The sequence below is a fragment of the Macroventuria anomochaeta genome (genome assembly GCF_010093625.1).
Source record: "Macroventuria anomochaeta strain CBS 525.71 unplaced genomic scaffold BU25scaffold_16, whole genome shotgun sequence".
Lineage (NCBI taxonomy): Eukaryota > Fungi > Ascomycota > Dothideomycetes > Pleosporales > Didymellaceae > Macroventuria > Macroventuria anomochaeta.
This window is the reverse complement of record NW_022985377.1, coordinates 161,278-173,786: the sequence shown is the minus strand read 5'-3', so window position 1 is coordinate 173,786 and position 12,509 is coordinate 161,278. Positions and strand designations below refer to the sequence as shown.

The following is a 12,509-nucleotide window of genomic DNA, read 5'->3' as shown; positions in this document are numbered from 1 at the left end:
CTTGTTTGAGCCCCAAGTTTGCTCGAAGTCTAGAGCCTTGCGGGAGGCCTTGATAAAACGGACACATACGCAACGCCGGTGCAGATACACAAATACAATAACGACCACTCGCATGCTCGAATTTCGAAGGCAGGCCTCAGTAACTCACAATTTTGGGCGACAAGAAGAAGTCTTGTACTGAAACGGTGAAGAGTTGACAATACAGGTTGCCCATCAATCACACTGCAAGGGCAGGACAGTGGTAGATGATTCAAGGCGCGACATCTCAGATTGCATAAAGAAGCACCTATCAAAAGCAACCGTCCAACACCTTTGGTACTTTCAATCATTAACACTTCTTCCACTGGATATAAAGATTCGAACGCAACTTCCCGCTCTCCTTTGTGATTCCGAGAACGCCACTCGCTGGGCTCGCGAGCGGTGTGAGCGCTACGCTTGCATCGACGTTGAAGAGTGCGTCGCCGCTGCAGGGCGACCAAACCGAAACAGCGATGTCGTCTTGTTTATTGAACTTCGCCTTCGTCGGCCCACTCAGAACCAATGCACTCGACGTCTGTATCTGGTCAGCACATCCTCTTCTCCAATCGCAACTCGCAAAACACCACAACAGATAGAGGGAATAATGACGGGAGCTTACCTGGAGCATCGATCCAGAGAAGTAATAGGTACTCTTCACCGTACCCGTAACTCCGTTGTCAAGATACGCAAAACCAGAGTAATCGGCACTGTACACTGCGAAGCTGTAGCCCGCGCTGTACTCCAGCTGCAGGTTCAGTTGGCAGAATTTGCGGCTATCGGTGATTTCTGCTTTGGGGCCGACGGCGGCGATGAACTCTTTGCCAAAGTCTGGTGGTGGGTCAGTTGATTGGTGTTGTAGGATGGCACTGTTTGAGGGCAAGGCGGGCCGGTGGTGTGAAGAATTCTTGGGAAGTCGTGAGGTTTGATGGAGTGGGGGCGGGTACTGTACGCACAGATAGGTAGGATCTTGTTGTCGGTCCAGTTCACGTCGATGCTTCCTTGAGGGCAGCCGGTGCCGCCGGACACCACGTTTGTGATCTCGAAAGATGGAGGGGGTGTGGATGTTGTTTGGGGGAGGGCGGAAGCTACAGCCACAAAGGCTAGGGCAGGGACTGCGAACTTCATGCTGGTTTAAGAATCGACAACGAAGTTGTTTGAACTGTTTCTCTGTACTATGGATCTGTACAAGTTCGCGAGCAGTGATCGTTCTTATATCTCACACAGGACGTCACGGCTGAAAGGTCCAGATCCGGATACGCGGCCCTGGTTGTGAATCCAGACTCGCAGCCTGTGTATCCTAATCTATCGGTACTACAGCCAGCTGAGTAGATTGCCTGGTTGGCGACATGTCTTTCTGTAGTGACTAGAGATGGCCAATGACCAGTCTCTCACTTTCTACCGACCGTAACACTAACCCGGAGACATCTGCGAACCTGGTGATCATCTCCTGGATTACATATGGACTGCAGCCACCTAAACCTTGGAAAGTCTCTCGTATTCGAATAACTGGGCGGCAGTGACAGACCAGCCGCAGATAATCTACATCCAGAACACTGACGAAATCCGGGGTAAATGACAAGAACCCCAGGTCCAAGGGTGCCAGCAAGACGATCAGGGAACAACGTGCTCTATGGAGGCGAACATTTTATATTATAGATTGAAAGACCTCAGCCCAGGTCAAGAAGAGTTTGGTAACGGGTAAATGTTGCTTGGCGGACGAGGATCAGGGATTTTGAGCCCCAGCGTACTTTAGCGAATATAGGAGTTTGTGGAAAGTGGCCGCGAACCTCATAAAGCGGGGGCTGAAGCTCATATAGGTAGTTGCCGCCACCTTGGTGAACCTGGTCGTGGGTCTGGCTTGCTTGAGACAGCTTAAGGATGCCTGCCTTTTGATTGTGAGCACAAATACGAGGCATCAGATCTTGAAGCGTGCATAGCATTGGAGACTTGTGATATCATGTCTGAATTGCTCGATTGTATATCATAATGGCCGGTGTGCTGGGTTCCAGGAGCTGGATGAATTGAACAAGCCCTCGCCTCCACCGCTCCCAATGACCTGACCCTCATGCTCTTCCACAGCATCATCATGACCTACATCCTCTTGGTTCACAGGGCTCATCTCACTCACAGCACTTTCCTCCCTACTCCCCTCCTCACTGCCAACATCCACAGTCTCCGCATACGGCGGTGGACTCAGCTCCTCCCCGCCTTCGACCCACACCCTCTTCAGCTCTTCCTCAATCTTTGTCCTGCGTGTCTTCCACTCTTCCACTTTGGCCAAGCGCTCTCGTAATTCTGCCAACTCTTTCTCGACAGAGCTCTTCTCCGATGCGGTGCCGATGCGCTGAAACTCCCATTCCTCGCCAGACTCGCCGAGGCCGAGGGAGAGGAGGTGCGTGTGGTATCTTTTGAGAGAGGCGCGTGTGGATATTGTGATAAGTGCTATGGTCTCGTTAGTTCGTTTCCTCACACAACGTTCAACCAGAAGAAAGGGGAGGAACAACGACTTACTGATGCCCTTAGCCTTGCAGCGCTCATACAACAAACCCTCAACATCACTCGACACTGCGCTCGTCCCCTCATCGATGAAGGCGTAGCGCGGTTCGTGGTACAACAGCCTCGCAATACCAACTCGCTGTTTCTCACCGCCGCTAAAAACATCTTTCCACACCTTCTTCGTATCCCACCCACCCTCTCGATCTGGAATATACCCCAGCTTCGCCTCCTCAAGAACAGCATGCAGTTCCGAATCGCGCCGTCCCGCGTCTTTCATATCGACCGCTGTGTGCGGGTAGATAACCTGATCGCGCAGCGTACCAGTGGATAGGTAGGGGCGCTGCGGGAGGAACATGATGCCATCCATCCCAATGGAACGCGGGCGCGAGACTAGCCCGCGATATACAGGCCACAAGCCGGCGACGATGCGGCTCACAGCGGATTTCCCGATGCCATTGGGCCCGGTGATGAGGAGGTGTTCACCACTATGCACGATGAAGGATAAACTTTCGAGCAGTTCGTCGCCACCACGAGGGTGTAGGGCAGGAGCCACGACCGGCACGTGTTCGAGGCGCAGGCCGTCGAAGCCACGGTGCACGGTGCCTTGGATGTCAGATACGGAGTAGAGTTCTGGGCGGGTGCCTGGGGGCGCGGAGTAGGCGTCTGCGTGGACGCGGTGGAGTGTGCTGATTAGTGTGTACACGCGCGAGGTGTAGCCGGCGAGCTCGGAGAGGTCTTTGATGCTGTACATCATTCTGCCGCCTGCGTCGGCGAGGGAGAGCATGAGGCGTTTGTTGGTGATGAAATCTTTCATGCGGTTTCGTTCGCGGCCTTGTTTCTCGATGCCGGAATTGCCTGGAAGTTCGGGGGTTGCGTTGAGGCCGCCCCAGGCGGGGAGGAAGACGGGGAGGGAAGTGATCAGGTAGCCGAAGGCGGACCAGGAGTATTTGAGGACGAAGTCTTCGAGCATGTTGTACCTGATTTTCAGGCTGTAGATGCCTTCCATCCAGTGCTTCAGGTCCTTGAAACCTCGCTCGAGGAAGTGTTTTTCCATTTGGTCGCCGCCATAGAAGGCAATTTCCTCGGCGTTGGCGATCAGGCGGGAATGCAGGGCGCGGAAATCGCCTTCCCGTCTGCCTTCAACAGCTTTCAGCTTGCCGAATGGCGGCGATAGTTTTCGTAGTATCGTGGCAGTCAGGAAGTAGTTGCTCAGCAGGCCAGTCAAAGCGATGGGTCCTAGGGATCGAAACAGCTGGTAGTTGAAGACACACAAGTCTACGAACGGCTTGCCCAGCGACGAATACAACGAGGCAGCCGAAGCGCAGAACAGCGTCAGATCCTGCGTGATGAACTGATCTGCGCCTTGACCAACGCCACCGTCCAGGTTGGACAGCTTGTAGTAGTTGAGGTGGTCGTTCAGATACAAGTCGTGGATGTACCGCGTGAGCCGTGTCCGGAACGCAATCGAGACCTTGGACTGCAAGAACTTGATCATGGCGTTGGTGTACGATGAGAAGGTGCCGACGCCGAGCCACTTGCAGATGCCCCATAGGAACGCTTTGCCGTTGCCTGCGACCAAGTCGCGCACGATCTCTCCGTCGAGTCGCGCAACAACCAGCGATAGGTACGTCCGCAGCATAAGGAACACGCCGTGACTCACTAGCAAGCCCGTCTCCTTGCTGTTCCAGCGCGGTATCATGATGTTCAGCAGACTGAGGAACTGATGCAGGAAGGCCAGGTTCAGGCCCGGCTTGGTCTGCGGCGGCGGTGCTTGTGGGTCCGTCGCGTCCTGCATCCTCGCAGCCCGCGGCGGCTGGAGGAAGAGTCGGCGATGTGCATCGAAAGTGGTCGGCTTGGTCGGATTGATGACGACTTTGGAAGTCGAGTCGCGGTAGGGGACATAGATGGTCCTGCTGCCGTCCTTGTTCTTGAGCGCCGAGTTGCGCCTCAGCAGCCGTCTGCCCGTCTCTTTCTCGGCGCGTCTGCTCCTGTACCACCGACGGCTCCCATAGCCGGCGCCTATGATGGAGAAGAGCAGCGTGATGGTCGAGAGCAGCTTGGTGAGCCTCGAGGCGCCGCGCACGCGCGACTTGACGAGGGTGGCATAGTGGTCGTAGAGGGCGAGCAGCGGATCATGAGGCTCTCGCAGCGTTGATTGTGCGGCCATCGTGGGCCATGCGAGTCGTGCCTGGCGACAAGCTCATGTTCTGGTGTGCGTTGCTGGCATCGAGTGTGATCGTCTTGACATGTGCGCGTGGATGATGCGTCGTGCGCTGCAGCCGAGGCATGTGAACGCAGTCTGGGGAAGCTGGGGTCGGTGGGGCCTCACTTGGACACACGACTCATGATGGGCACATTCTCCATTGACATAATCTCCTAAAGACTCACCAAATCACGCTTTTTTGTGCATGCCTTACTGCAGAGTCAAACTAGCCAGGAATATCACGTGGCCGCCCAACTTCATGCAGAATCCTTGACGCCGAAAACTCACAGGCCGGCCCCTCAACGTCCGCTCCCCTCGATCTGCTGCAGCGTCTTGTACAGCTCGCTCTTCAGCCACGCGCCGAGCACATCGTACAAGAACTCGGCCTGTTCACTCTGCCCATTGCCGCGCCAGTGCGCCAGGGTTTCAACAAGCTGTCCGCACTTCTTCACCTCCTTTAGCACCACCTGCCGCCTCAAGCGCTCCTGGTCCGCCTCGTCGAACTGGTAGAGTCCGAACTTCAGAGGCTGCATTTGAATGCGGAAGGTTGGTTGCTCGGAGCCAGGTGTGGACAGTGGCGAAGGGTAGACAGAAGAAGATGTTGGCGAGGTGCCGCTGCTGAGCGATGGCGCGGTTCCCAAGGGCACTGCAGCAGGGTTGACGCCGGCGGCGATTTGATACCAGTTCAGGATCTTCGATGTGATGCTCGAGTAGAGCATCGATAGATGTGGGTCTGAAGAGCATGGGCAGCTGAGGAGTTGGAGTACGCTCTGCACCGCCAGCTTCGTAGTAGAGAGGACAGCGTCGAGGCTCTTCGACTCGACGTTAGACCAAGGCTGTGTGCTGTCTGGACCGATGATGCGTAGGCTCTCAAGGGTCGAGTGGGCGAGAGTAGAGCAGCAGTGCGAAGATGGCATCGAGACACTCACACTCAGGCGGCTTCGCGATTGATCGAAGGTCGTGCTTTTCGGGCTTGGTTCTGATGACGATGTGAATGAGCCGTCGAGCGAGATACCAAGGCCAACATCCTGAAATGTGCAGTCGAGAGGGTTGACAGTCTCGCCACCGATGTAGTCTTTGAGCGCCCGGATGTCCGGTAGGTCAAGCTGCACGGACTGCTTCTTTGCGAAGGGATCACAGAAGGTAAGCTCCGGCTCAATTGACTGCATCATATCCATCTGGAAGTCAGCCGTCGGCAAGAGGAAGTCATCGGCGAATGGAAAGCCCATTGACATCGACGAGTCCATGTACATTGGTTCAGGTGTCATGGTCATATCGAATGGCTCGGGCGTCATCTCGAATTCGAACTCTGGTGTGCTTCGCAGACTGGGTGTGGATGACCAGCTAGAGTTCCACGCTGATGCGGCATCGAAATCTGGCAGAGGCAAGGTGATCGGCTCAGGTCTTACCCTGAACTTTCCAAACTCGCTACCATCTGGCGATGGCCGCTGCTTCGATCCCTTGATAAAGGGTGTGCCATCTGGATTCCTCTTCCGTGTACGTCCTGGCTTGCCGTGCTTCCTCGATATGCCATAGATGCATTGCAAGCCGTTGGCAGAGCATCGTTGGCAGATTGGGTGGTCCTTGCTGCACTTGACCTTCGAAGCAGCACAGGCGTCGCATGAAGCTCGAAGCTTAGGTCGTCGCTCTCGGTCTACTTTCGATGAAGATGTGGGTGCTGAAGTAGGCGATCGCATGACTGGAGTCGAGGTTTGAGTGTCGAACTTGGTAGGCGATGGTTGCCACTGGGGTGTCTGAGCTGTAAAAGACATTGTTGTCATTGTGATCGGAGTGTGGATGTCGAAGATCCGCTTGTTTGAGTCTGACTTTTCCGTACTTTTTTGTCTGATCTTCAGAACGGAGAGGCGCTACCTTATGTATCAATGTCGATCTACGCCAAACTCATGGTTCGTTACTTAGCACCAGAGCACAGCACAGCAAATGCACTAGAGCTCCACACCCGCATGTCTCAGACATCATAGTCTCGCCCAACGTTGATTCCCGTGTAGCCTTGCTTAGAACGGGAGGTGCCCACACCGGGAGTATGCTGGTCAAGCATGTTGATCCCCGTCGCTCTACATTTTCACCTTTTGTCCTGTTTCGTGGTGAGCCGCATGCGGGAGAACTGCAGGTAGGCTAAGCTTTGTGCTGTGCAAGATGTTCAAACCAATCAGCGAAAAGTGTAGACTTTGGACGTCAGCCTCGATTGGCTAAATCTGGTGTCCACAGTTCGTACCCCTGTATACATGGGATTCAGATTGAGCATGCTGTCAGCGTTCTCGGCAGGTACGGGTAGCTATCTGTGTTGGTTTGTGATGATATCGAGTCAAGACGCTGTCGTCTTTGAGCATGCAAGGTCAAGCAAGGCACCACAAACCCTGAACGCTCATATCGCGAACATTACAATAACTTTCCATCTCAATATTTTCTATGGAATATCTTCCATCTCTGCAGACCACAACATGAGCCGCGCTCCTAACAACAGCCTCGCGTTTCTATTCCTGACCCATCCCCGCATTAGTCCCCGAACGAGGCCTTGCACCATAGCCCCCAACTTCATGCGCACCCACCACCACCAATCCCATCTCATCTGCGCGCGGTTCCTGAAAGGTGCGACAATAGCGCAAGCTCACCGACCTTCTAGGATCCTCTAGGCCATCGGAACTGAATGAGAATACATCATGCACGCGCGACAAATCAGGCGCGCATCCAACCTTGAGAGTTGAGGCTCTGCGGCCGTCGTGCTACCTGTCACGCACGTTGTGCAGGGCTGTAATGTCTGGACCTGCGTTGCATGACTTGAGCTGCGCATCATGGCATTCCAGTCTCTGTTGAACTTTCAGGCGTCTGTTGATCATCGCGGCAGCAGATGTAGGAGGCTGGGTAGGTGCTGCGTTCTTGCATCGACACGAATGTGACAAACCATGGCACCTCTACGACCGAACCTCACATGAAAACTCTACGCGCGCCCGGCAGAGCGACTTGTGAACCTGCCTCACCTGATCAGGAAAGCAACCGAATACTCTCGACCTAGTACATTTACCATCCTTGAATGGCAATACCTCCATCATGCATCTATCGAATGCATGCATACCCAGCAACAGCATACTCTTCTTGACCATTTTGCGTACTCGAAGTGATTTTTGCGCTCGTGGAGGCTCAGCAAATACTCCCCGATTAGGCACATTTGCTGCGATTTGTATTGGATTTGGGATGCCTAAAGCACTACGTTTGGACACAGCCTCATCCGTTACCCACAACTCCAGCACATCACGATACCCTCATCTACCCGCATATCGGTGATCTAGGGACTGTCATCGGGTAAGAAAACTGCCGACTTAAGCGACTGACATCTTGAAACAGGATGTCTTATGATAGTATACTCTGTTATGGAAGCATCAGCACATCCACTTCGGCCCGGGGCTGCAGGGCAAGCACTACCCACAATCAACCCCAGAAGGATCCAGCGGCCAACTCAGCGTACAAACAACAACATTGGAACGAGTACTAAATCTGGAGTCTAACACATCAAGTGCTGCAATGGAAACGAAGCGTCGGCAATCAACACGCTCCAACCCAATGCTCGATTCCATGCCTCAAGTCAACAACCGAACCACGTCACAGCTTCAATTGCACAGATTGCCACAAAAAAAAAGCAGAAGGTCGGAATCTAGACTGCGTGTTTCAGTGTTAAACATTGGGCCTTGAAACATCAGCATCAGCCTTTTGGGCTACCTCAGAATGAGTCTCTTCCTCGGCCCGGGGCCTCGTACCTGCAGACCAAGGTAAGCCTCCAACACCATCCAGACTGTGGGGTCGACAACAAGAAATTAAGCTAAGAGGTACGCGACCTTACATATGCATGTCTCGGGGACCTGTGTCTGTATGAGAAGTTGCTCCGAGGATCAGAGTCTGGGCGTGATGCTGCACATGAATTGCCTCGTTGAGATGGTTTCGAAGTTGAGCATGGCAAGATCGATGCAGGTACGCTTAGCAACCGGGTACATTTACCTCGTACGGCCGCTTCATGTAGATGAACCTGTTGGTCGGACACCATAGATAGTCGACGTGGGCACAACATCGCTCATTATTTGCGCGTTGCGCTTAGGCGCACAACAGATCTTCATTCAACTTGCGACATCTCTCCATTTCGGGCGTGATACTACCGCGCCATGATATAGGTCCTACAGTATTCAACCAACAATCACGAATCTCGATCACCCATCTACTCATCGTCACTGTCCTTTTCCTCGATATCATCGACATCATCTTCCAGATCCTCATCTTCCTCCATCTCCCCACTCTCCTCCTCAAAAACATCCGCCTTAGCATCCTCATCCTCCTTCTCATACTGTTTCCTCTTCTTCTCCTCCATCTTGCGCGCATCCTCGAACTGTTTCTGCTTCTGCTCCCTAACCTTCCTCTGGCCGGCCACATACGCACCAAGCGGCGTCTTCTCCCACTCAAGGCCCTTCAAGAAGTTATCGACGCCGGCGCGGTCATTGGGCGCGAAGTCGATCTTTGTACGCTTCTCCTCGATCCACTTTGTGTTGGCCTCGAGCTTCTGTATGAGCAGCGCGAAGAGCGAGTTGATCTTTGCGTTTCGGTTGCCGGAGCTTTTCTTCGTCATAGCCTTGACCCAGCGCTTGAGCATCACAATGACTGGGAGGGCGAGTTCGGGGAATGCGATGTTCTTGGTCCAGAGCAGGAAGAACTCTGACAACAGCTCGGCGACCTGCTCGCCCACGCCGTCCTGGTAGATGCGCGTGCGCAGATACGCTTTTGTAGCGCGGATCTGCGTGCTGAATTCGAGCGTCTTGAGGGTGGACGGTTTGGGCGGTTTCTTCATCTCGGCGGATTGCAGGACTTCGACGAGCGCGGGCGCGAGCGGGATGTATGTCGATGTTGCGGAGGAGATGCGGAGGAGGGAGCGGATGAGTTGGAAACGGAGGGGGAAGTATTGCGCTGTGGGGATGAGGCGCATGGCTCCAAGAGTGACTTGTACGACGGGGTAGATCAACGGTCGAAGGGGAGAAGGCTTGCCAGACTCGGCCTCGCGTAGGGATTCGCAGTGGGCGGCGATCACGCGCGACCAGAAGTCGAGAGAGTGTACGTATTGCCAGTTGTAGACTGTTTTGTACGAGTCTTTCGTCTTGTTGGTAATGCTGGAACGCAGGTGAACGGCCAGCTGGCGGATGAAGCCGAAACCTGTAGTGTAGCCTACAGTGGGATCAAGACCCCAGAGTTCGGAGGCAGTGTTCTTCATCAAGTTGATGCCTTGGATGTTGTGGATTGTGGTGTTCCGCGCACCCTTGACAAGGCCTTGGTAGACCTGCTTCAGGACTGCTTCGCGAAGGCTGGGGTCAGAAATGACCATCAGGCGTCGCAACACCAGGAAGGCTGCAAGTCGAGTGACTTCGTTGTTAGACGAGTCAGACCAAACATCTGCCACAGTTTTGACGATCTCGCGAACGACCTTCTTGAAAGAGAGGATGTATGGCAGCAGGTTCAACAGCGAATCGAGGGTCATGCGCAGAGTCGAGGCGTCTGACAGGTTCTCGAGGAGATGCTGAATCGAGACCGTATGCGACTTTAGCAAGGGCGTCAATGTGCGGAACTTCTTCGAGTCTGTTGGGACGCGGATCTTTCCTCCTGCGCTCTCCTTGGCTGGCAGGTGGTGTTGCAGGACCTTGGGGACGAATGTGAGAGCAGATACCAGGACCTGGTGGTAGACTGTAACATGTTAGTATTGTGGCTTGATACGTATCGTAGGAGTACGCACCATCGGGATCTGAAATCGAGTACTTGTACGCTTTCCCTTCGTCATCGTTCAGATGTGCTGCGGAACGGAAGGCCAGTACAACCTCCTTCATGGCTCTCAACGACGACTTTGTATCCATGGCCGACTTCCACTTCTGGATGAGCTGTTTCGTAACCTCATTGCCGGTCGCAGCCTCACTCTCGTCGTCCGAATCGGAGTCGTCCTTCGCAGCCTTCTTCTGCTTCTTCCTTGGTGTGGTCTCGTCCTCACTGGCGCTGAGCGCGTCGATCTCGGCCAGATCGGCGTCTTCGGCGAAGTCCAGCAGCTCTGCATCGTTGCTCTTCAGGTAGTTGTAGAACTCGGGGTCCTTCTCCTTCAGCGCCTCGATGTCGCGCTTGTGTGTCTCAGCATCGTCGCCCGATTCGCTGTCTGAAGCAGAGTCTTCGCCGTTCGCTGTCGCATCGGCCATTTCCTCGTCTGATGAGCCCTCGGAGCCGTCCTCCTCAACAGGTGTTCGCTTGCGCTTTCCGGTCTTCGGTTTTGTCTTCTTCATCTTGGGGATATCGAAGCCGCCTTCGAAGAACTGGTCCATGGACATGTCTCCGAAGTTGTCTTCCTTGGCAGACTTCTTAGGCTTCTTCGCGCCCTCTTCTTCAAGATCCTCGGCCTTTGCATTGTCGGCTGCTTTGCGCTGCTTCTTCTTCGCGTCCATCTGCTTCCTCTGCTTGATCTTGGCGACATTTTTGCGTGCCTTGAGAACATCGCCGAGCTTGTTCTTTTCGAACTTTTTCGTGGACTTGGAGACGGGCATGGTGACAACAGTATGCGCTCTGCGCAGATTTGACGTTCTGTTGGAGTTCGACCGGCGAGGTTGTTCAGAAGTCTTGAACTTTTTTGGCGGGCCCACCTACGGTTTAGCGCCTTTTTTTCAGACAGGGTCCAAGCTCGCAGTAGCTCCTTCCCCACGCAATGCTTGGACAGGCACTGCCGAACTGACGCAAGACCACAGCCAAAGCTTGCGCCATCATCAAGAGTGCCACTGTAGACATAGCCGCCACCACTTGCTGAATTTCGACTTTGTCGCACGACATTGTTGCTAGACAAACATGTACAGCACCCGGCAGCTGGCATACGCGCCGACGCCCTACATTCCGCGCTCTGCCCTCAATGCGACCATCAACCTCGACGAGGAAGCCAAACTGTCTACAACCAGTGCTGAGCGCGACCTCAACGACTCGCTGGCAGAAATCTATAGCATCATCATTACGCTCGATGGCCTCGAGAAAGCATTTCTGAAGGACTCGATCAACGAGGGTGACTACACTGAGACGTGTAGTAGGCTTCTGAAGCAGTACAAGTCCAATCTTGCAGACGAGACTATTGCAAAAGCATTCGGCGATCTGGATCAGTTCAAGAGAGAGTGGGATGTATGTCAACCGTCTCTACGGCCTCATCTAGGTGCAACGTCATGCGCAGGCTAACGTGGTACCCAGCTTGACTGTCCACGAGCGACTGAACGACTGCGCGTAGGCGTCCCCATCACCGTCGAACAGGGCCCATCACGTACGACAGCCCAACAAGGCGACTTTGCCGACGCAACCCTTGTTGTCAACGCGACTGAAACCTTCATCACCTTGCTCGACGCTATCAAGATTGGGCTAGTAGAGAAGGATACACTGCATCCTCTACTGGTCGAGATCATCCAGTCGGTCAACCAAGTCACTGACAAGGAGTTCGAGAACAAGGGCAAGATTGTTCAGTGGCTCATCACGTTGAACCAAATGCGAGCTTCTGAGAAGCTGGATGACGAGCAGGCGCGGCAGTTCCAATTTGACATGGACCAGGCCTATTACGGTTTCAAGGCTACACTGAAGAAGGACTGATCCGAGTTCAATCATGGTCACTCGATGTTGCGAGTCCTGGTACTGATCCCACGCCTGTGTATACAAGTCTAGCCCCGCCGACGCACGGACTTTGAACTTCTTGTGAGTGTTCGTCTGCAGCGTCGAACATTCGCACGAGGCTCTCCAA

At 54.1% G+C, this 12,509-nt stretch overlaps 5 protein-coding genes across 5 annotated transcripts; 1 reads left to right on the top strand and 4 right to left on the bottom strand.

Annotated features, from left to right (window-relative positions):
- Positions 1–328: 328 nt before the first annotated feature.
- On the bottom strand, positions 329–1,143 carry BU25DRAFT_439961 (uncharacterized protein; the record flags this gene model as incomplete). Its single annotated transcript, XM_033709135.1, has 3 exons — positions 329–553; positions 638–846; positions 972–1,143. 3 exons carry the CDS (start codon positions 1,141–1,143, stop codon positions 329–331), a joined length of 606 nt encoding a protein of 201 aa, XP_033561736.1.
- Positions 1,144–1,977: 834 nt separating this feature from the next.
- Positions 1,978–4,856, bottom strand: BU25DRAFT_410701 (peroxisomal ABC transporter-like protein). The gene is made up of 2 exons (XM_033706366.1): positions 2,530–4,856; positions 1,978–2,460 (listed from the first exon to the last, which is right to left on the bottom strand). The coding sequence occupies exons 1-2, from the start codon at positions 4,679–4,681 to the stop codon at positions 2,000–2,002; spliced, it is 2,613 nt and encodes an 870-aa protein (XP_033561735.1). The 5' UTR covers positions 4,682–4,856; the 3' UTR covers positions 1,978–1,999.
- A 34-nt stretch (positions 4,857–4,890) lies between these two features.
- Positions 4,891–6,504, bottom strand: BU25DRAFT_410700 (uncharacterized protein). Its single transcript, XM_033706365.1, has one exon. It carries the CDS (start codon positions 6,487–6,489, stop codon positions 5,017–5,019), a length of 1,473 nt encoding a protein of 490 aa, XP_033561734.1. The 5' UTR covers positions 6,490–6,504; the 3' UTR covers positions 4,891–5,016.
- Positions 6,505–8,852: 2,348 nt separating this feature from the next.
- Positions 8,853–11,335, bottom strand: BU25DRAFT_367733 (ribosome assembly protein-like protein Noc2). Its single transcript, XM_033703877.1, has 2 exons — positions 10,500–11,335; positions 8,853–10,450 (listed from the first exon to the last, which is right to left on the bottom strand). Exons 1-2 carry the CDS (start codon positions 11,287–11,289, stop codon positions 8,943–8,945), a joined length of 2,298 nt encoding a protein of 765 aa, XP_033561733.1. The 5' UTR covers positions 11,290–11,335; the 3' UTR covers positions 8,853–8,942.
- Positions 11,336–11,584: 249 nt separating this feature from the next.
- On the top strand, positions 11,585–12,361 carry BU25DRAFT_468343 (vacuolar protein sorting-associated protein-like protein Vps28; the record flags this gene model as incomplete). The annotated part of the gene is made up of 2 exons (XM_033710730.1): positions 11,585–11,905; positions 11,972–12,361. 2 exons carry the CDS (start codon positions 11,585–11,587, stop codon positions 12,359–12,361), a joined length of 711 nt encoding a protein of 236 aa, XP_033561732.1.
- Positions 12,362–12,509: the final 148 nt, after the last annotated feature.

Excerpts from the sequence above, each read along its gene's own strand:
- BU25DRAFT_410701 (XM_033706366.1), bottom strand. The coding sequence starts at position 4,681 with ATGGCCGCACAATCAACGCTGCGAGAGCCTCATGATCCGCTGCTCGCC. Across the intron at positions 2,461-2,529 it reads CTGCAAGGCTAAGGGCATCA|CACTTATCACAATATCCACA; the intron begins GTAAGTCGTTGT and ends ACGAGACCATAG.
- BU25DRAFT_410700 (XM_033706365.1), bottom strand. The coding sequence starts at position 6,489 with ATGTCTTTTACAGCTCAGACACCCCAGTGGCAACCATCGCCTACCAAG.
- BU25DRAFT_367733 (XM_033703877.1), bottom strand. The coding sequence starts at position 11,289 with ATGCCCGTCTCCAAGTCCACGAAAAAGTTCGAAAAGAACAAGCTCGGC. Across the intron at positions 10,451-10,499 it reads CTCGATTTCAGATCCCGATG|TCTACCACCAGGTCCTGGTA; the intron begins GTGCGTACTCCT and ends AACATGTTACAG.